Here is a 24,065-nt window from a genome sequence, read left to right as displayed (position 1 = left end):
ACATAAGCGTGTGGACCCCATTCAAAGTCCTCATCCTTTTAGTTTTACCATTAAATAAACGATTCCTCAAAGCAGTGACAATTACTAGTTAATTTTTTGCAATGGAGTTTCTCAAATCACTTAGAAATCATTTCCCCCTCTCAAAAAAAATGCACAAATAATGGTAGTCAAGGTCTTTAATATTAGTTAGAGATGTCCGATAATGGTTTTTTTGCCGATATCCAATATTCCGATATTGTCCAACTCTTAATTACCGATTCCGATATCTACCGATATATACAGTTGTGTAATTAACACATTATTATGCCTAATTTTGTTGTGATGCCCCGCTGGATGCATTAAACAATGTAACAAGATTTTCCAAAATAAATCAACTCAAATTATGGAAAAAAATGCCAACATGGCACTGCCATATTTATTATTGAAGTCACAAAGTGCATTATTTTTTTTAACATGCCTCAAAACAGCAGCTTGGAATTTGGGACATGCTCTCCCTGAGAGAGCATGAGGAGGTTGAGGGGTTGGGGGCAGGGGTAGGGGGCAGCGGGGGGTGTATATTGTAGCATCCCGGAAGAGTTAGTGCTGCAAGGGGTTCTGGGTATTTATTCTGTTGTGTTTATGTTGTGTTACGGTGCGGATGTTTTCCCGAAATGTGTTTGTCATTCTTTTTTGGTGTGGGTTCACAGTGTGGCGCATATTTGTAACAGTGTTAAAGTTATTTATACGGCCACCCTCAGTGTGACCTGTATGGCTGTTGACCAAGTATGCATTGCATTCACTTGTGTGTGTGAAAAGCCGTAGATATTTTGTGACTTGGGCGGCACGCAAAGGCATTGCCTTTAAGGTTTATTGGCGCTCTGTACTTGTCCCTACGTCCGTGTACACAGCGGCGTTTTAAAAAGTAATGAATTTTACTTTTTGAAACCGATACCGATAATTTCCGATATTACATTTTAAAGCATTTATCGGCCGATAATATCGGCAGTCCGCTATTATCGGACATCCCTAATATTAGTCCATTCTCCTTGTATCCCTGGCTAAAATAAATGCAAATACCTTATTTTTCGGACTATAAGTCACAGTTTTTTTCATAGTTTGGCCGGGGGTGCGACTTATACTCAGGAGCGACTTATGTGTGAAATTATTTACATATTACCGTAAAATATCAAATAATATTATTTAGCTCATTCACGTAAGAGACTAGACGTATACGATTTCAGGGGATTTAGCGATTAGGAGTGACAGATTGTTTGGTAAACGTATAGCATGTTCTATATGTTATAGTTATTTGAATGACTCTTACCATAATATGTTACATTAACATACCAGGCACGTTCTCAGTTGGTTATTTATGCCTCATATAACGTACACTTATTCAGCCTGTTGTTCACTATTCTTTATTTATTTTAAATTGCCTTTCAAATGTCTATTCTTGGTGTTGGGTTTTATCAAATACATTTCCCCCAAAAATGCGACTTATACTCCAGTGCGACTTATATATGTTTTTTCCCTTCTTTATTATGTATTTTCGGCAGGTGCGACTTATACTCCGGTGCGACTTATACTCCGGATAATACGGTAGTCAAGCAATGGTTAGTTTCGTTTTTGATTTTGACGAACAACAACCGCTTATTTAGATGTCCGTCAGCCAGTCAGAGGGTTGCACTGATTGGTGCATGGATAGACCTGGCGTTGTGTTCACCTAGAAGTGAGGCTATATGTACGTCCCGCCACGTGGAGCCTGCCATGTGTGAGTTTGTCTCTTCTAACGCGGCCTGCTGGTGTCGGGGTCACATGGAGACCTTGAAGCTGTGGAAGCCGTGTTTACCAGAGACCCCTGTGTTCAGGGATGACTGCTTCCTTTCAATCACATTGGCTTTAGTGAGGCAGTTACTTTCCATGCAGAATTAGCTAGGAGAGATGAAAGCTTGTTGCACTGCGCCATTAAGACCAGCAGCCAATTATTTTTATTTTTTTGCATTTGTGCTAGTTTTGTTTACTTTACTTCAAAATGTTAAGTTAGTGAGTTCAAAACACACTTTATAAGTAAACTAAATGACACTGTTGCTTGATTATTTAATGTATCTTTGATCATTCAAATATTAGCCTATCAATAAGTTGTCAAAAAGAATGCGAAATGACCAACAAATAGCAAATTCTTTCTGATCAGAAGCCAAACATCCCCACACTCGATCCAGCGCAACTGCTATTAATCAATTCTCAATGAATCCACATTAGTTATATCTATTGATGTTGCTTTAAAAAACTACAATACCGACAAACATAATTATGATTATGGAATAATGCTTACAGTTTAGTTTGACATGTCTCCAGCCAATCCAATCATTTTATCACTAATGAAACAAATTAACTACTGTATATGTCGATATGACTGGATTTAAATGTGGATAATTGGCTGTATAATATAAGCTATCATATCTACACTGAGAATATGAATTTGCATATTTACAGCACATACAGCCTCAACACTTTCTCTCTTCTTTCCCCATGTTGTGCCGCAGCTTTGTGAATGTGTGTGTGTGTGTGTGTGTGTGTGTGTGTGTGTGTGTGTGTGTGTGTGTGTGTGTGTGCGTGAACAGACTCGCAGCAGCCACCCTTGCCCCCACCCATCTCATTAATATGTATGTGTTCTGAGGCAGCTAGCGAAGACGGTGTGTTTCTCACCCACTGATTAATGCTGTCTGTCAATTACCTCTAGATCCAACCGTGCTGTGGAGCTTCCCCCAGGACCACACCGACCAGGTTGGAACAAACTCAGCTTTTTCATTCCTTCTCTCTCTCTCTCTCTCTCTCTCTCTCCCTCCCTCTCTTTCTCTCTCTCTCTCTCCCCCCACCATCACCCTTCCATTCCTAATGCCCTCACTCACCCTGCCATCCTGTGGAAACCCCCCCCTTCCCCTCCATCACTACTGCTTTCCTCCTTCTCCTCCTCCTCATCACTGCTGGTGCTTCCTCTCCTCCCTTCACTGTCTCTCCGTCTCACTGCATGTCTGTTGCCGGTAATGAAAAGCAGTGAGCGGCTCTTCAATAACCGAGGAATCACTAATTATCATGCAACCGTGACAGGAATGCGCACCTTTGTTTTCGCCCTCCCGCGTTCATTGTCCTGCTATGACTGCTACATTTTTCATGACTACAGCGTTATTAGGTACATTTCATTCCTAAAGTACCTGGTTTGAAGGAGGTTTGTTCCCCTAAACCATTAAGTCTGAAAACTCTATCACAATATCCCACGTTTAAGGGGGAATCTGGTGTGCTGCAACAAATGCATGGTCTGAATAAAACATTGCACTACAGTGACGCTGCAAATATTGCGGCTCCACCACATCACTGATTTTCTTTGGATATGCTTTTATTTATTTTTTTAAATCAGATGTAATTATTTAAATAAACTAAAACTATCTAAACTGCAGGCCACTAGAGGAGACCAGACCAATTAGAACTTGCTGTTCTGTATTGTGGCCATAGATTGGCTCAGTCCCAAGCAGTGTTATTATATACTTTATTGCATCCATCCATCCATTTTGTACCGCTTGTCCCTTACGGGGTTGCGGGGGGTGCTGGAGCCTATCTGAGCTGCATTCGGGCGGAAGGCGGCGTACACCCTGGACAAGTCGCCACCTCATCGCAGGGCCAACACAGATAGACAACATTCACACTCCCATTCACACACTCGGGCCAATTTAGTGTTGCCAATCCACCTATCTATCTATCTATCTATCTATCTATCTATCTATCTATCTATCTATCTATCTATCTATCTATCTATATACTGTATATATATATGTATATATATGTGTGTGTGTGTATATATATATATATATATATATATATATATAGCTGAGATAGGCTCCAGCGCCCCCCGCGACCCCAAAGGGAACAAGCGGTAGAAAATGGATGGATGGATATATATGTGTATATATACAGTATGTGTATATATTTACATATATATATATATATATATATATATATATATATATATATATATATATATATATATATATATACCGTATTTCCTTAGCATTACCGCCGGCTCAGGATTAACGCCGGGTCAAACTGGTTTCGCTAATAACAAACACCACCTGCACCTTGGAAAACATTTTTGATCGTGATTAAGCCTGGTGTCGATAGTCAATAAGTCAATTAATCGAACAATAATTAAGTCGAAATACTTTGCTATGTCTGTGTGTTTGTTTTCTCCATCTCTTGCTTCAAACAGGGAGAAAGAAGTCTCACTCAGTGGATCGCTCTCAGCTTTTGAGTGTGTTTATTTAACAGTAGAATTAAATGAACACAGTGAGCCTTCTTTTCAGTTATTCCTATTCATTGTCTCGGTGGGCGAAGGGAGGCACCGCTAGTTTACACACAGGATTCTCAGACATCGCTTCCCTACTTGTGACACGTCCCTACTTATTTCTGCAAAGTAACAAAAATTAAGAGGGAAAAAAAATATATATACCGTATTTTTCGGACTATAAGCCGCTGTTTTTTTCATAGTTTGGCCGTTGGTGCGACTTATACTCAGGAGCGACTTATGTGTGACATTATTAACACATTACCGTAAAATATCAAATAATATTATTTAGCTCATTCACGTAAGAGACTAGACGTATAAGATTTCATGGGATTTAGCGATTAGGAGTGACAGATTGTTTGGTAAACGTATAGTATGTTCTATATGTTATAGTTATTTGAATGACTCTTACCATAATATGTTACGTTAACATACCAGGCACGTTCTCAGTTGGTTATTTATGCCTCATATAACGTACACTTATTCAGCCTGTTGTTCACTATTCTTTATTTATTTTAAATTGCCTTTCAAATGTCTATTCTTGGTGTTGGGTTTTATCAAATAAATTTCCTCAAAAAATGCGACTTCTACTCCAGTGAGATTTATATGTTTTTTTCCTTCTTTATTATGCATTTTCGACCAGTGCGACTTATACTCCGGAGCGACTTATACTCCGAAAAATACGGTACATTGAATTTATGTAACTACATTTTTTGCGTTTAAATTTTGTGAACTGAATTTTTTTTACATCATATTTTGCTGACAATTTCATTGAAAATACATTTGGTGTAAAAAAATTCAGTGTATAAAAATTCAGTGTAAAAAATGTGTCGTTTCAAAACGCAAGACTCACTTCCGGTAAATTAAGACGGAAGAAATGGATCTTGTCTCAGAACCAGCTAATAAGGTGTGAAGTTTGAAGTCACGTGACACAGGTCTTGCAAAACAACATAAAAAAGCGGTTAACTGTGCTACCTTGGCATAATACAACATAATTAACATTTCAATGCGGCCTGCTGGATATTTTCAAACTATGAACTGAGTAGGACAGAGTGGGCGGGGCTTGTTTACAAAGCAAAAAAGTAATAGCGAGTGTCAGATGGAGGCGAAATTCTACAGCAAAGTTCTGCAGAACAGTGATATTATATGGAATATGTGGATGTTTTTTACGCTTTGTGTTTGTTTTGTCGTGTTTGTTGCATTTTTGTTGTTCTTGCTCGATTATAAAATATGTCGATCAAGGAGATGGTCTGCAGGAGCGCAACACATATTCTCTAATGTAAGTCCCACATTCTATATTTTTTTGTACATTCTGATTGTCATAATTTCAGTAAAAATTAGGGATGTCCGATAATGGCTTTTTGCCGATTTCCGATATTCCGATATTGTCCAATTCCTTAATTACAGATACTGATATCAACCGATACCGATATCAACCGATACCGATATATACAGTCGTGGAATTAACACATTATTATGCCTAATTTGGACAACCATGTATGGTGAAGATAAGGTCCTTTTTTTTAAAAATTAATAAAATAAAATTAAATAAATAAATTAAAAACATTTTCTTGAATAAAAACGAAAGTAAAACAATATAAAAACAGTTACATAGAAACTAGTAATTAATGAAAATGAGTAAAATTTACTGTTAAAGGTTAGTACTGTTAGTGGACCAGCAGCACGCACAATCATGTGTGCTTACGGACTGTATCCCTTGCAGACTGTATTGATATATATTGATATATAATGTAGGAACCAGAATATTAATAACAGAAAGAAACAACCCTTTTGTGTGAATGAGTGTAAATGGGGGAGGGAGGTTTTTTGGGTTGGTGCACTAATTGTAAGTGTATCTTGTGTTTTTTTATGTTGATTTGGGACGGCGTGGCGCAGTGGCAGAGTGGCCGTGCGCAACCCGAGGGTCCCTGATTCAATCCCCACCTAGTACCAACCTCGTCATGTCCGTTGTGTCCTGAGCAAGACACTTCACCCTTGCTCCTGATGGGTGCTGGTTAGCGCCTTGCATGGCAGCTCCCTCCATCAGTGTGTGAATGTGTGTGTGAATGGGTAAATGTGGAAGTAGTGTCAAAGCGCTTTGAGTACCTTGAAGGTAGAAAAGCGCTATACAAGTACAACCCATTTATCATTTATTTATTTATTTATGATTTAGTAAAAAAATAAATCGATACCGATAAAAAAAAAACCTGATACCGATATTTTCCGATATTACATTTTAAAGCATTTATCGGCCGATAATATCGGCAGGCCGATATTATCGGACATCTCTAGTAAAAATAGCTAAAGTTCATACCGTTTTTGAAATGGTCTGTTTAGTTTTTTTTACTGACAAAGACACTCAGAATGTACATGAACATAAAGAATGTGGAATTTACAATATTAACTATGAACAATAAAACACTGAATATTTAAAATATATGAACGTTGCTCCTCTACTGCAGACCACCTCCTGGATCGACATCTTTTGTAATCAAGCAAGAGCAACAAAGATACAAAAAGTTCGGTGAAAAATAAAGGCAAAAGGATAAAAAACATCCACTTATTCGGTATAGTATCACTGTTCCTATGGTCGCCGTAGTGTGTTGTTCATCTATTAATGACCAAACTTTGTCTTGTGAACAACAAGCTTACGGTCAAACATGTATTCCTCCCTCCATGAATGCATCCGAACATCGCTCGCCCTTTAGCCCTTTACGTTTACCTGAACATCATTATCCAGCATCATCCGCTGGTCACATTGTGTATCACAGTCAGTTTAGCTGCATATCATGACACTCAAAAGTGCAGATTCTAACCATTGGAATAATTTCTATAACTATAGTGTTAAAACATCCAGCGGGCCGCATTGAAATGTTAATTATGTTGATTTATTCCCAGGTAGCACAGTTAACTGCCTTTTTAATTTGTTTTGCAAGACCCATATAACGTGACTTCAAACTTGACATTTCATTGGCTGGTTCTGAGAAAGGATCGATGGCTTTAGTCTTACTTTACTGAAAGTGAGTCTTGCTTTTTGAAGAAGCTAATTTTTTTTTTAAATGTAATTTTTATACACTTAATTTTTTACACGGAATATTTATACATAGATTTTTTTTTTTACACTGAATATTTATACAATGATTTTTTTAATACACTGATTTTTAATACATAGAATTTTAGAACACTGAATATTTTTCAATGAAATTGTCAGCATAATTTGATGTACGGTAAAAAAAAAATTAAGTTCACAAAATTTAAATGCAAAAAATGTAGTTACATAAATACAGTGTCAAACAAAAAAGCTTTCGTAAACATGACATAAATTAACCTCCATAATATCAAACATGGACGAATGAACGAGAATGCTGTGAAGGCAATGAAAAGAAAGACAAGGGCAACAAACTCAACAGTTTATAACGCTACTTGTATACGTGTTGAATGGTGGGAGACAGCAGCAAGACAATCGCTTCATTCCGAGACTAATACATTTAGTCCCCGCTCCACCACCACACATACTATAGCTGATTTCAAAGACATGCATAATAAGGATCATAATAAGGATTTTTATAGTCTTTGGTATGACTCAGCCGGGGTTTGAAGTCACAACCTACCGATCTCAGGGCAGACACTCTAACCAGTAGGCCACTGAGTAGGTAGTCAAGGTCTTTAATATTAGTCCATTCTCCTTGTATCCCTGGCTAAAATAAATGCAAATAGTCAAGCAATGGTTAGTTTCATTTTTGATTTTGGCGAACAACAACCGCTTATTTTGATGTCCGTCAGCCAGTCAGAGGGTTCCACTGATTGTTGTATGGATAGACCTGGCGTTGTGTTCACCTAGAAGTGAGGCTATATGTACGTCCCGCCACGTGGAGCCTGCCATGTGTGAGTTTGTCTCTTCTATATAGTCTTTGGTATGACTCGGCCGGGGTTTGAACTCATAACCTACCGATCTCAGGGCGGACACTCTAACCAGTAGGCCACTGAGTAGGTAGTCAAGGTCTTTAATATTAGTCCATTCTCCTTGTATCCCTGGCTAAAATAAATGCAAAGAGTCAAGCAATGGTTAGTTTCGTTTTTGATTTTGGCGAACAACAACCGCTTATTTTGATGTCCGTCAGCTAGTCAGAGGGTTCCACTGATTGGTGTATGGATAGACCTGGCGTTGTGTTCACCTAGAAGTGAGGCTATATGTACGTCCCGCCACGTGGAGCCTGCCATGTGTGAGTTTGTCTCTTCTATATAGTCTTTGGTATGACTCGGCCGGGGTTTGAACTCACAACCTACCGTTCTCAGGGCGGACACTCTAACCCAGTGGTTCTTAACCTTGTTGAAGGTACCGAACCCCACCAGTTTCATATGCGCATTCACCGAACCCTTCTTTAGTGAAAAATTCAATGTTTTTTTTTAATTCAATACAAAGTTATATGTTTTTGGTAACACTTTAGTATGGGGAACATATTCTAAGTAACAAAGACTTAATTTAGAGTTATTTGGTCAGGGCGAGGGTTAGGGTTATAATAAGGCCATGCCGAATAAAACATTAATAAGTACTTAATAATGACTAGTTAAGAGCCAATATGTTACTAATTTGCATGTTATAAGCAACTAATTAATGGTCAATATGTTCCCCATACTAAAGACCATGTTTTTTTACTGGTGCACAAAGTGAACCGTGCATGAACATCACCTTGTTCAAAGAACAAAACCAACACAGTGCATAGACTCACAACAAATTACACACCTGCAAATCAGTGTGACTTCTGCTGTTGCCATATCCGTAATACGCCGATAGGGAGAAGTTTTCATTTACACGATGAGTCGGGTGTGTTTTGACCTCCGCCGAACCCCTGAGGCCGACTCACCGAAACCCTAGGGTTCGATCGAACCCAGGTTAAGCACCACTGCTCTAACCACTAGGCCACTGAGTACCGTATTTTCCGCACTATAAGGCGCACCTAAAAACCACAAATTTTCTCAAAAGCTAACAGTGCGCCTTATAACCCGGTGCGCTTTATTACGATTAATTTTCATAAAGTTTCGATCTCGCAACTTCGGTAAACAGCCGCCATCTTTTTTCCCGGTAGAACAGGAAGCGCTTCTTCTTCTACGCAAGCAACCGCCAAGGAAAGCACCCGCCCCCATAGAACAGGAAGCGCTTCACCCGCCCCCATAGAACAGGAAGCGCTTCACCCGCCCCCGGAAGAAGAAGAAAAAACGCGCGGATATCACCGTACGTTTCATTTCCTGTTTACATCTGTAAAGACCACAAAATGGCTCCTACTAAGCGATCCGGTTCATAAAACGACGCAATCTCTCCATCCGCACACGGATTACTACCGTATTTCACAGCAACTGAACCGCACTGTGGAACGGGAGCACGTACGGTGAATATTCGCACCACAGGGAATGAGAAGTCATCCTTCACTGTGGTTCTAGCTTGCCATGCTAACTTCCACTCATGGTGATATTCAAAAGGAAGACCTTGCCAAAAGAGACCTTTCCAGCCGGCGTCATCATAAAAGCTAACTCGAAGGGATGGATGGATGAAGAAAAGATGAGCGAGTGGTTAAGGGAAGTTTACGCGAAGAGGCCGGGTGGCTTTTTTCACACAGCTCCGAAGGCGAACACACCTTCACTAAGACGGGCAGACAGCCTCGGACGACATACGCCAACATTTGCCAGTGGATCGTAAATGCTTGGGCAGATATTTCGGTCACAACTGTGGTCCGAGCTTTCCGGAAGGCAGGATTCACAGAACAACAGCGACACTGACTCCCGATGACTTCTACGAGACGGAACCGGCCATTTTGGATACCACGCTTGCGCAACTTTTCAATTCGGACACCGAAGACGAAGAATTCGAAGGATTTACGAATGAAGAATAACTTCAGAAGGTGAGCGCTATGTTTATTTTGTGTGTTGTGACATTAACGTTCGAGCAACATTATGTTACTATTGCTCTACACCATTTTGAATTTTACTATGTTTGTGATTGCACATTTGCGTACATTTTGGGACAGAGTTGTTAGAACGCTGGTTTTCAATATATTATTAAAGTTTGACTGAACTATCTGACTGTTTTTTTGACATTCACTTTAGCGCAGCGTTTTTTTGACATTCACTTTAGCGCAGCGTAGGCGCGGCTTATAGTCCGGGGCGGCTTATTGGTGGACAAAATTATGAAATATGTAATTCATAGAAGGTGCGGCTAATAATCCGGTGCGCCTTATAGTGCGGAAAATACGGTAGCTGCCCCATTAACGGCATTATTTTAAGGTCCCACTTTTTAGTTTTGTATTTTTTGAGTGTCAACTTAAGTGACAAAATCAAAATCAAACTTTGATTATTCGTCCAGCCCTACTACAGACTACCAAGCAATCACAAATGACTTTGCCTGTGCACTTACAAAACTCTGACTATCTTTTTAGTTGAAGTTATTTACAATTAAAATACAGTCTCAGTAGGATGCCTTTATATCTTCCTGACTTCACCGTCAAAGAACATTAGAGTTTCAACTTGATCAAAACCATTACATGGCCTGTTATAATAACCTTTTATATATTTGCACCGTGCACATCACACTGTCAATGGATGAGGTTGAGTCCTTCTCCTGCGGTGATGATGCCATGACTCCTGCCCGCTGCTGTTGTAGACTCTCAGCCTGCTTGTGACAGACACTTAGTCAAAGAACCACACAGCCCGGCAGCTGGGAACCAAATGAAACAAAATGTGGCAATGCTAGGAAAAGCAGATCCACTTAGATCCACTTAGCAAAACATGATGAAACTACGGCACCTCATCACTAGAAGGTGGGAAATAACTACATAGAGTCGTGGTCAAAAGTTTACATACACTTGGGAAAGACATCATGTCATGGCTGTCTTGAGTTTCCAATCATTTCTACAACTCTTATTTTTTTGTGATAGAGTGATTGGAGCACATACTTGTTTGTCACAAAAAAACATTCATGAAGTTTGGTTCTTTTATGAATTTATTATGAGTCTACTGAAAATGTGACCAAATCTCCTGGGTCAAAAGTATACATACAGCAATGTTAATATTTGGTTACGTGTCCCTTGGCAAGTTTCACTGCAATAAGGCGCTTTTGGTAGCCATCCACAACCTTCTGTTGAATGTTTGACCATTCCTCTTGACAAAATTGGTGCAGTTCAGCTAAATGTGTTGGTTTTCTGACATGGACTTGTTTCTTCAGCATTGTTTAAGTTGCACACGTTTAAGTCAGGACTTTGGGAAGGCCATTCTAAAAACTTAATTCTAGCCTTATTTAGCCATTCCTTTACCACTTTTGACGTGTGTTTGGGGTCATTGTCCTGTTGGAACACCCAACTGCGCCCAAGACCACAACTCCGGGCTGATGATTTTAGGTTGTCCTGAAGAATTTGGAGGTAATCCTCTTTTTTCATTGTACCATTTACTCTCTGTAAAGCACCAGTTCCATTGGCAGCAAAACAGGCCCAGAGCATAATACTACCACCACCATGCTTGACGGTAGGAATGGTGTTCCTGGGATTAAATGCCTCACCTTTTTTTCTCCAAACATATTGCTGGGTATTGTGGCCAAACAGCAACATTTTTGTTTCATCTGACATCACATTTATATTGTTAGTGTACAGTAGTTTTTCTTGTTTTTGTTTGTATGGTATTGTTCTTGTATTATATGGTTTATGTTAAATGTGGAGAGAGTGAGAGGGGTTGGGATATTATAAGCATCTGCTTCATCCAACCCCTTTTCAAGCCTTGCATAAATGTCTCTGCCAAAATGTAAAAAAAAAACAAAAAAAAAAAAAAAAAAAAAATGTGTTGTACTGTGCAGGTTTGAAATAAATACTTCAATTCAATTCAACATGGACAAAGATAAGACCTTCTGGAGGAAAGATCTGTGGTCAGTTTTTACTTATCAGTGAAAGCGATGCGCTCATCTAAAAAGTCCTGAGCTTTCTGTGGAGAGTCAAAGTAAAAGTTCTCATCCTAAATGAAACTTGGAGACGGGCAGGATGCAGAAGACAGAATTTGATTCCTTTCAGGTAAAGAGCGTGGTTAATAGCGTTGAATGCGGCCCGTTTTTTCAGCCAGAGCAGCACTGATGTGTTGATACACTCTGAGCTCGGATCCTCGGTACTCCATCTTGTGGTGTCTCGCCCACCTGAGGACTTTTTCTTTATCTTGGAAACAGAGACATTTAACGATAAAGGTCCTCGGATTTGAAGCACCGGCCTCACCTGGTCTGGGGCCGAAGGTGCGATGAGCTCTCTCGAACTCCGGAGGGTTGCCGGAAACTTTGAGGCAGCTAGGGCAGCCATCTTAGCAAGCTTAGCAGTAGTGCTGGCTGCTGGAGTTGTTGTTGTTGTCAGATGAATTTTAATTACGCATCAACCCAAAAGAAGAACACCGCTAAATCTTGTAGCATTGATGGGTAAGAAGAAAAGTTCAGTTGGAGCTATGCACTCGCATGTCTGCTCACTACATAGTCTTTTTATTAGACATTACAAATTACATGATGGTATTACGTTCACACCTCACACCAACAATGCTTTACCTAGCAATCAGTAATCATGATTTCAATATTGATACAAATAATCTTAAATATTATTTAGGCCATAATTGTGCAGCACTATGTATAAGATTAGATCTCATACATTAACACTATTGTTATCTATATAGGCAAAAATTACGTCTTATGGCCATCGGGTGCCATCTCTCAAAATTCTTACATTATCTTTTATTGTTTTAATATCTTATGTCCATACAGTGCTATCTTGCACAATTAATTTTCACATTTATTTTATTTATTTATGTTATTTTTGTTGCCATATTAATTTGTTTATAATGCTTTTGTTGCTTTCATATGCAAAGTCAATTTCTACTTGAGGTCAATGAACAGTGTTTTTAATCTACAATAATGTTTCCTCTACAAAGGATAATTTTGAATGTGTTTTTTTTTAATTATTATTATTATTATTATAATTTTATTTTATTTTTTTTGGAATGTGTTTTTCAATAAAACTTGGTTAAAAGATTTCAGTATAAATACTTTTTGAAAATGTTGAGCAAAATAAACATGATAATTTTGGTCACAATAACAATGATAAGACATTTTCATACAGTGGCATCCCTAGTTCAAATAATTTTTTGAATTTGTGAATAAGAAATATTTTGTTTCTGAAATGATCATTAAACATGTTTTATGTGTTGGTAAATATTTTTACAGTACCTCAAATTCAAAATGCTCTTTAATGTACGGGGACAGGGTGGCGCGGTTGGGAGAGTGGCCGTGCCAGCAACCTGAGGGTTCCTGGTTCCTGGTTCAATCCCCAGCTTCTACCAACCTAGTCACGTCCGTTGTGTCCTTGAGCAAGACACTTCACCCTTGCTCCTGATGGGTTGTGGTTAGGGCCTTGCATGGCAGCTCCCGCCATCAGTGTGTGAATGTTTGTGTGAATGGGTGAATGTGGAAGCACTTTGAGTACCTTGAAGGTAGAAAAGCGCTATACAAGTATTTACCATACTTTTATTAAGCATAAGCTACAGTAGTTGGGTTTTAAACAACTCTACGATCTAAGTCATTGCTTTCCATTTGCTATAGCACAAATCAAAGAATACAAATAATATTCAACTATTTGAAAGTGTTGTTTAGTAAATGTTAACTTGAAATAATAGACTTATGGTATTCACTACACCAATTATACTTTGCTTACTGCAGAATGTTTGTGATGACAAGCAAAAAAACAAAATAACTTTGAGAGGAAAAAAAGTTATTGTCTTTACTCCCACAGAACGTACTGAAAAAGAAGCAAAACTGTGGCTCTAAAACCTGTTACGGACTACAGTGTAGATTATCTGTACCTTTGCACCTCTTGTAAACACAATTATAAATAGGAACAAAATGTCAGTTGTCTGCTTAGACTTAGACAAACTTTAATGATTCACAAGGGAAATTATTCCATACAGTATCTCAGTTACAAAGGATGGAAAGTGTAAGGATGGAAATGATAATGCAGGTATAAAGTAGACTAAAAATGTACCGTAGTAGCAATATAAAATATAACATATATGTAATATTTACATATTGTATATACAGCATGTGATATATACTGATATATTATTATATTATATTACATTTTTATATAATATATACAATATATAACAATTACCATGTACAATATTACAGTATATGTAACAGCTGCTGGCTAATATTACCTTGATCAAACATGGCAGAAATGCCTGTAACAAGATACTGCAGTTGTCAACAGTAAGTCCTGCAATGGTACTGTGTATAATCCTGCAGGGGACAATCCGCCTTTCCATCCATCCATTTTCTACCGCTTATCCCTCTCAGGTCGTGGAGGTGGCTGGAGCCTACCCCAGCTGCATTCGGGCGAAAAAAATTGTGATATTAATCAAGATTTAATGGCATGAAAAAAATAATCTTGATAATTTTGTTTGCCATATCGTGCAGCCCTCCTTGTACACTCCACCCCCGTTTTGTTTGGTTTTCCGCCTGTGAATAATGAATAATAAAGACGGCCGTGTTGGACAGAACTGCTTTCCAATTGCATTATCTAGGTGTGGTAATTTGATTTTCAAATAGCCAAACACGATCAGATTAAGGTGTTACAATGTGTTGTAGAAAGCTTATTTTGGGACAAATTTTTTGAGGAATCATCCTAATTTGGTGCATTGAAATGTACTGACTGACACTTAACTCTTAAGTACCACTGTGACTTTTCTGTAGACAAACTTTTTTCTTTTACAGAACTTAAGGAACATTATTTAAATTGAAGCACCATTTCAAATCAAACATGCAACTTTGGTGCCAAAGTTTTATATATGTAGCCCCAATGACACAGCAATAATTTGGTTGTAAAATGTCAATCAAAGTTTATTTATATAGCCCTAAATCCCGAGTGTCTCAAAGGGCTACACAAGCCACAACGACATCCTCGGTTCAGATCCCACATCAGGGCAAGAAAAAACTCAACCCAATGGGATTACAATGAGAAACCTTGGAGGGGACCACAGATTTGGGGACCCCCCCTGGGCGACCGGTGCAATGGACGTCGAGTGGATCTAGCATAATAGTGTTAGAGTCCAGTCCATAGTGGATCTAGTTAATAGTGTGAGAGTCCAGTCCATAGTGGATCTAGTTAATAGTGTGAGAGTCCAGTCCATAGTGGATCTAGTTAATAGTGTGAGAGTCCAGTCCATAATGGGGCCAGCAGGAGATCATCTTGAGTGGAGGAGACAGGTCAGCAGCGCAGAGACGTCCCCAACTGATGCACAGATGAGTGGTCCACCCTGGGTCCCGACTTTGGACAGCTAGCGCGTCACCAGTGGTCACTGAATCTGTGCCCCCCCTCTCCACGAAAGAGAGGGGGGCAATTCAGAAAAAAGACGGCAGATCAACTGGTCTAAAATATAACCTAAAGGCCTTAATACCACACCCTCTTGACTGGCTCCAAATGGAATGTCAATCAAAGCTGTAATTAAGTGTTTTTGGAATAATTTAGGCAAACAGACTGGACCGAAATTTCCATAAGAGTTGTTGGACCGATGCACCTACTGGGTATTAAATCAACACGTCCCCAAGAGATAAGCAGCTGAAACCAAGAAAGACAGAAAGCATGGCAGTGTGATAGTTTGAGTGTTGACGTGTGTCAAGGCCTCATCACCCTCTCCAACATGTCAACACAACCTTACTTTTCTTTCATTCTGTTGTCGACCAGATCGTTTGTGTGGATAAGATGGCCCTTAAGATGGCTAGTTAGTGTGCTGTGTACAGAGGGATTGGCCCTTTCCCCCATATACATAAAGGCTGTATTCACTAGCCTCATTACCAGGATTAGGGCTCCTTTCCTCTTTTGTGGGACTGGAGGCTGGAGTCCTCTGTAGCCAGACTCTGTCACTTTCTGTGGCCCGTGCTGGCCAGCATATGGCAGCAGCAGCCAACAGTCTCCGCAGAGGGGCTCAGAGCTCAGAGCAAGGCCTCCTTTTGTTTCGTCCGTTATTGTTGCTCAGCGTAATGACATTTGTAGGCCGTAGGATCGGGGTGGAGGGGTTAGTCTACCCCAGGGGATAAGGAGCGAGATGGAGAGGGATGGAAGGAGGGGGCGAGGCGAAGACATGCAGACAGACAGGAGTGTGGATTATGGAAATATGAATTGATTTTTTTCTGTTCCGTGGTAGAATAGAAAGCTCAAAGGAGAACAGACTGCAGGCTGGCTGGCACGCCGGGGTGTTCCAGGGAAACTTGACGTGAGAGGCACTTGCTCCCTTTTTCTCTCACTGGCCACCCCCCTCCTGCTCTCCTATTCCTCCCTGAGCCCCTAAGTCTCTTGATGTCTTGGTCATCTGCAGATGCCACTTGGTCACAGAGGGACAAATGGGAATATAGAAAGGAAAGGGAAAGTGACTAAAGCATATATTTGAATCTGAATTACAATAGTTTTTGTTTAGTTTTTTTGCAATTGTAGCAGACAGATGGAAATCCGTCCATTTCCTCTCAGATCTCAGGCCAAAGTTGTGGAAAAAAGGCAGCAGACTGAACATGCAACTCGCAGTCAAAAAAGCGTACACAGACAAGTTAATTATAGCTCCCACACTGCATAATATATTGTGTTAAGTAGAAAAGATGCCCCAAACTTACAGACATGGTTTCTCATACAGGGATTAAAAGCCCTATTTCGAGACTAAATCATGTTGTAAACCAGGACTTAAGAAAGGCTTTTTCAGACATGGGTTGAAGTTAGGGTTGTAACGGTACGTGTATTTGTATCGAACCGTTTCGGTACGGGGTTTCCGGTTCGGTTCGGAGGTGTGCCGAACGAGTTTCCACACGGACATATTAAGTAGCGTAACGCACGTTGTGTAAACAATGCACACCGAGGCACAACACACGGCATGCTAGCAGCTAACGGGCTACGATAGACTGACCTTACGTCCTCTTTTCACCGGACATGTCCTCTTTTGCGGAGCTGTCAGGGCGGAGTTTCTTAAATGCCTCAAATGTCCGGCATTTTGAGTTAGGGTTGCGTGTATTTTCAATGTACGTTCAGGGTTAAGAAGGGGTTAAAAACAAAACAAATTGTGCGCGCAGCAGCATTCGTGAGGGAGGGTCAGAGACAGAGAGAGTGAGAGGGTTATGATAAACGCGCATGCGTCGCCAGGCTCTGCTTTTTATCCATAGATTCATCAGATTTAATTTTTTATCATCTATAGCAGGGGTGTCAAAAGTGTGCCCCGGAGGCCGTTTGCGGCCCACAGCAAATGTTTTAAAGGCCCACGGCATATTCTAAAAATACTATTAAAATGAAAAAACACATAACAAAAGTGAAATAAAAAAGCTTAAAGGTTAAATGTCATTTAGAAAAAGTTGCAATGTTGACTAATAAAATAAAGTTTGTTTTTTTTATTTCAAACTGTCATTGCTCAAAATATAATATTGAATCAAAATCAATGTTATTATGAATTATTGACCTATCCGAGGTTCCGATTACTTCACATCAAATATTCCACTATATTATTGGTGGAAGATTTTGCAAATTTGGTAGATAAATAACCCAAAAATTTACATTTTGTTGTTTTCTTACTGTACCGAAAATGAACCGAACCGTGACCTCTAAACCGAGGTACGTACCGAACCAAAATCTTTGTGTACCGTTACACCGCTAGATAAAGTAGTCTCAGAATTGTCCTAGTCTTCAGTTAAAACAATAACTTATTCAAGAGAGACTGGAGGTAATTCAGGTCTAAATCAAGATTTAAGTTAAATCTGTCCAAATGGAGTAACAGCTTTTTATGTCACAGTACATGGCGAATAAGGCTAAAACCACTTCATAATAGCTCTGCATATGACAACTGAATATTTTTTACCTGCACCCTTTGCATTCAATTCAATTCAATTCAATTCATCAATGATTGCGTTTTGATTATTTTATTTTTATTCTTGATTTTACATGCCATTATTGTATGCATCTGTGATGCACTTTGCACAAAATGCGCTCCTTAATCAACTTGCCTTGCCTTAAAGGTGGATTACTTAAATTACCTAAATGATGCTAAAAGACCACAAATACCAAATTGAAGATTGTTCAACATTATCTTTCCGAATGAATGTTAGTTAATCTTAATCTAATTCATCTTCCAAAACATGATTTTAGTAGTGTTGATGACCTTAGTCTGAGATTCTATAGTCTGGAACTAGTTATTCTGAACAGTGCATCCGGAAGGTATTCAAAGTGCTTTCACTTTTACATTCATTTTTTACCATAACAATTATACAGATAATACCCCATAATGACAATGTGTAAAGTTTTTTTTTTTATTTATGCAAATGTATAAATATACACAGCCTTTGCTCAATACTTTGTTGATGCACCTTTGGCAGCAATTATAGCCTCAAGTCTTTTTGAATACGATGCCACAAGCTTAGCACACCTATCTTTGGGCAGTTTCGCCCATTCCTTGTTGCAGCACTTTTCAAGCTCCATCGGGATGGATGGGAAGCGTTGGTTTTTATGTAGGATGTCTCCGTACATTGCTGCATACATCTTTCCCTCTATTCTGACTCGTCTCCCAGTTCCTGCCGCTGAAAAACATCCCCACAGCATGATGCTACCACCACCATGCTTCACTGTAGCGATGGTTTTAGCTTGGTGAGGAGTGGTGCATGGTTTCCTCCAAACATGATACCTGGCATTCACGCCAAATAATTCAATCTCTGTCTAATCAGAGCAGAACATTTGGTTTCTCATGGTCTGAAGAGTCTTTCAGGTGCATTTTGGCAAATAATCTTACTCAGCTTTTTACTTTTGACTGGCTTCCATCTGGCCACTATAACCATACAGACCTGATCGGTGGATTGCTGCAGAGATGGTTGTCCTTCTGGAAAGTTTTCCTCTATCCACAGAGGATTGCTGTAATTTACAGAGACATCCTGGATGAGAACCAAGGCTTCCCATCCAACCTGTGTGAGCGTCTACGTATGTATATGTGCACAGCAGGAGAGTAAGTTAACAACATTAACTGTTACTAGTCATTGGTCTGGATGTTTGTTAATTAAATGTTTACCTAAGTTTGAAGAAGGGATTGTAATACTTTAATGCCACATTTGGCAAGGCATGTTTTAAAGCAGTGCTTGCAGCATGTGTCACATTTGAAGTCAAAATACCTCTATATTGTGCTTTATGCACCCTCTTTTATTAACCAGTAGAAGTGTCATTCTTCCTCACCACACTTTCTACTTGTATGTGCTCTGTGTGTACGTGCTGACACACTCAACATGCAACTTCAAACCGCTGCAGCAGTCAGCTTTCGTTCTCGACCAGATGTTTTTAGCTCAAAGTGGCCCCCCTGGGCAAAAAAATGATCGCTAATAAATACATTGTTAATATTTAGGTCACGAGATATAAATGGAGTATTGTTGGCGGTTTTTGTAATTGAGTACCCCCATTAGCTGCAGTGATGGCCACGTCAAACTTGCCGTATTTTCGAATTAATATGTAAAAAAAAAAAAAAAAACATTCTTGTTCTTGTCTTACATAAGTATTGTGAATGATAGGCAACATTAAAAAAAAAAGTTCCCCTGTTCCCCTTTAAGATGAGTGAACTTCAAAATCAGGTCATTTTTGGCCCAAAAATTTCAAGTGTCTACTCAGAATTAAAAATTTCAGCAAGTCAAACAGATATCTAAATAGGGAGATAGCAGCTACCAGAAGGAACATTCACGTTTTGGAAAGGCCCAGTCAGAGTTCAGAGCTAAATCCAATTGAAAATCTATATGGTGCCCTGAAGGAGGGTTATACACAGGAGATGCCTTTTTTAATCTTTTGACCTAAGGGATCCACCAGTTTGCCCCTTTTTTTTTTTTTTGAAAACGTTCAATACTGCACTAGAGTAAAAAAAATAAAATGCAATCACATTAAAAACAATTGGCGCAAGAATATATCAAAACATGCATTTTACTGCCTCACTTTTTTCTTCATAATCTTCACTTATGTCATATCCTATCCTCCCTTCAAGTTAAAGTTAAAGTACCAATGATTGTCACACACACACACACTAGGTGTGGTGAAATTTGTCCTCTGCATTTTACCCATCACCCTTGTTCACCCCCTGGGAGGTGAGGGGAGCAGTGGGCAGCAGCGGTGCCGCGTCCGGGAATCATTTTTGGTGATTTAACCCCCAATTCCAACCCTTGATGCTGAGTGCCAAGCAGGGAGGTAATGGGTCCCATTTTTATAGTCTTTGGTATGACTCGGCCGGGGTTTGAACTCACAACCTACCGATCTCAGGGCGGACACTCTAACCATCCCCTCACATTGCAATATATTATAAATTGCACATACATAGTCTTTGCATCTGCAAGAATTTATAACATCCGGAGAGAAACAAACCAAATATTGAATAATAAATATATTTTATTACATGGTCTTCTCTGGGCTCTGAACTGAAGATGATTTTAACTCTCCATGGCTATTTCACAAATTCTAATAGGGCACACCTTTGATCTCCTCGTTGTATACTGTGCCGGGATTGCCATAAAACATGCTGTTTTTCATTTATGTCAAGGCCACAGTAGGTGGGGGGCTCATCCCAAAGGGAAATATTTTTGCTTTGATAAGGGCTTACACATTGCCGTGTTTAATCTATTAGCTAAAATGTAATGCAGAGCAGGATTTATGCTGAGAAGACGTATAATAAATTACCTTTCTTTCCAGTAGGTGTAATCTTTCCTCCCTACTAAGATTTTCAAAGTGCATTTTAGAGGAGATGGTGACTAAAGCAGTCGGCCGGGCAGGAGATTATTCATTTTGCCAAATCAGTTCTTAGAAGTCATATTCTAACGATTTGGATTTGATGGATGGATGGATATGTTTTTCACCCTTCATAGCTTTAAATTTAGCCTTAAATCAACAGTAGAATTGGTTGTCAATGTCATAACACTAAATCAGGGGTCGGCAACCCAAAATATTGGAAGAGCCATAATGGACCAAAATTACAAAACTAAAATCTGTCTGGAGCCGCAAAAAATTAAAAGCCTTATATAAGTGTTATAATGAAGGCAACACATGATGTAAGTGTCTATATTAGCTATATTAGCCTACTATCAAAGGATGACGCAAATCTTTATTGACAGACATGTTGTATTTTAATTTTTAGTCTACACATTTTTGCAACATTGGAAATCATTAGTAAAATGGGAGGCTTCTCACAGGATGAGATAACTTCTAGAAATTACTGGCTGAGAATAGCCAAAGCTATAGATGTGTGTGTCCAAGTTTAAGGAAACGGCAGGCTGTCTTCTTCTAATGGATTTATTATAATCTTTGCAAGCTGGGTAATGTTTGCTGTGGTCTGGAACAACGTGGTACACAAACAACTATGAGAAATGCAGCCTCATTGGCATTCATTACCATGAATTGATTAACGTGGACTCTGACTTTAACAAGTTGAAAAACTTATTCGGGTGTTACCATTTAGTGGTCAATTGTACGGAATATGTACTGTACTGTGCAATCTACTAATAAAAGTCTCAATCAATCAATCAATCAATCAAAACAGATAATGTTTCATGAGACATGCAAATATAAATGAAATACACAGAGGACATATCCATCCATCCATCCATCTTCTTCCGCTTATCCGAGGTCGGGTCGCGGGGGCAGCAGCCTAAGCAGGGAAGCCCAGACTTCCCTCTCCCCAGCCACTTCGTCCAGCTCTTCCTGTGGGACCCCGAGGCGTTCCCAGGCCAGCCGGGAGACATAGTCTTCCCAACGTGTCCTGGGTCTTCCCCGCGGCCTCCTACTGTTCGGACGTGCCCTAAACACCTCCCTAGGGAGGCGTTCGGGTGGCATCCTGACCAGATGCCCGAACCACCTCATCTGGCTCCTCTCGATGTGGAGGAGCAGCGGCTTTACTTTGAGCTCCTCCCGGATGGCAGAGCTTCTCACCCTATCTCTAAGGGAGAGCCCCGCCACCCGGCGGAGGAAACTCATTTCGGCCGCTTGTACTCGTGATCTTGTCCTTTCGGTCATAACCCAAAGCTCATGACCATAGGTGAGGATGGGAACGTAGATCGACCGGTAAATTGAGAGCTTTGCCTTCCGGCTCAGCTCCTTTTTCACCACAACAGATCGATACAGCGTCCGCATTACTGAAGACGCCGCACCGATCCGCCTGTCGATCTCACGATCCACTCTTCCCTCACTCGTGAACAAGACTCCGAGGTACTTGAACTCCTCCACTTGGGGCAAGATCTCAGAGGACATAAGTAAAGGAAATTAAATGAGCTCAAATATTCTTAGTACATACAGCTACGCTACATAGCATGTTAGTATCAATTAGCTTGCAGTCATGGATTGACCAAAATGCCTGATAAACACTCCAGCAAATCAGTAAAATCAGCAAAGCTCACCTTTGTGCATTCACGCACTGCATAAAACGTTTGGTGGACAAAATGAGACAAAGAAGTGGCATAAAACACGTCTTTCTGTAGCAGCATCGGAGGAAGTTCTACATGTTAACAAACTACGATGAGTTCAAGGATAAAATACTCTCATCAGTGAAGCATATATACCATAATCAGTGGGATTTGTAACAATTAGGAAGGTTTGTGTCATGTTTATTCTCCTACAGAAAATATATTAAAACATAAAATGCATTTTTTTCTTCATCTTTTTCCATTTTCTCACATCTCTGAAAGGGGTCAGGGGAGCCACAAGGGCGGTGCTTTTGTTTGATTGATTGAAACTTTTATTAGTAGATTGCACAGTACAGTACATATTCCGTACAATTGACCACTAAATGGTAACACCCGAATACATTTTTAACTTGTTTAAGTCGGAGTCCACGTTAATCAATTCATGGTAGAGCCGCATGTGGCTCCAGAGGCGCCGGTTGCTGACCCCCGCACTAAATAATAGCAGTTGCTACAGACTCATTTTTTATTTCATAATCAACCTCACATAATTTTACTATCCGCCTCCTGTTCTGTTAACCCTGCTTAACATCAGCCAGACATTATGAAAATACAAGAGGTGCGAGGAAAAAGGTCAAAAAGTCCCAAGGGTCTTGGATCTTGGCATAACAGAGTAGTCTATTGTTCGGACCCAGTGCTCCATCAGGACAGACTACGCGACATTAGAGCTGGGGGAAAAAATAGATTTTTAGATGCATCGCAATTCGATAATTGGACAATTACAGAATCGATTAGTAAGCGTAAATAATCGATAACTGATTTATTTATTGTAAATAAAATATTGCAGACAGTTCTAAAATTTGGTTGACTGCAGCGAGCCACCTCACCAAGAGATCAACCATTTCTTTATCAAGCACTTATGGTCAAGTTTTGCACACATTTTCATTAATTTAATAAATGTGGGAATTAATTGAAGTGTTTCTCATTCCAAATTTTTTTTTTTTAAATTGCAAGTGATAAATGCTTATTTAGTGAGATGAAAAGAAACGTAAAACTGCACCAATATACATAAATTACAGATGCATCAATAATCGAATCGTGAGGTGCCCAAAGAGTCCCACTGACCTGTTATGATTGGTGGTCATAACTTAATAACAGCCGTGCTGTGGTGTAGAGGTATTGAGGTGACAAACAGTAAGTAAGTAAGTACATTTTATTTACAAAGCGCTTTTCACAGATAAAATCACAAAGTGCTGTACAAAACATAGGTGAAGTAACACAACAATTCAATTTAAAACAACAGGGGCAACA

General features: G+C 39.6%; 1 protein-coding gene across 2 annotated transcripts in view; it reads left to right on the top strand.

The window, feature by feature from the left end:
* dennd1b (DENN/MADD domain containing 1B) overlaps positions 1-24,065 on the top strand; it is a 362,658-nt gene that overhangs the window by 100,862 nt on the left and 237,731 nt on the right. For both annotated transcript variants that reach the window (XM_072914655.1, XM_072914654.1), the window contains exon 3: positions 2,720-2,763. In XM_072914655.1, the coding sequence (XP_072770756.1) occupies positions 2,720-2,763 (44 nt within the window). The remainder of the gene's footprint in view (positions 1-2,719; positions 2,764-24,065) is intronic.

The sequence above is a fragment of the Nerophis lumbriciformis genome, linkage group LG14 (genome assembly GCF_033978685.3).
Source record: "Nerophis lumbriciformis linkage group LG14, RoL_Nlum_v2.1, whole genome shotgun sequence".
Classification (NCBI taxonomy): domain Eukaryota; kingdom Metazoa; phylum Chordata; class Actinopteri; order Syngnathiformes; family Syngnathidae; genus Nerophis; species Nerophis lumbriciformis.
The sequence above is the reverse complement of the archived record's forward strand: the minus strand, read 5'-3'. Positions and strand labels throughout refer to the sequence as shown.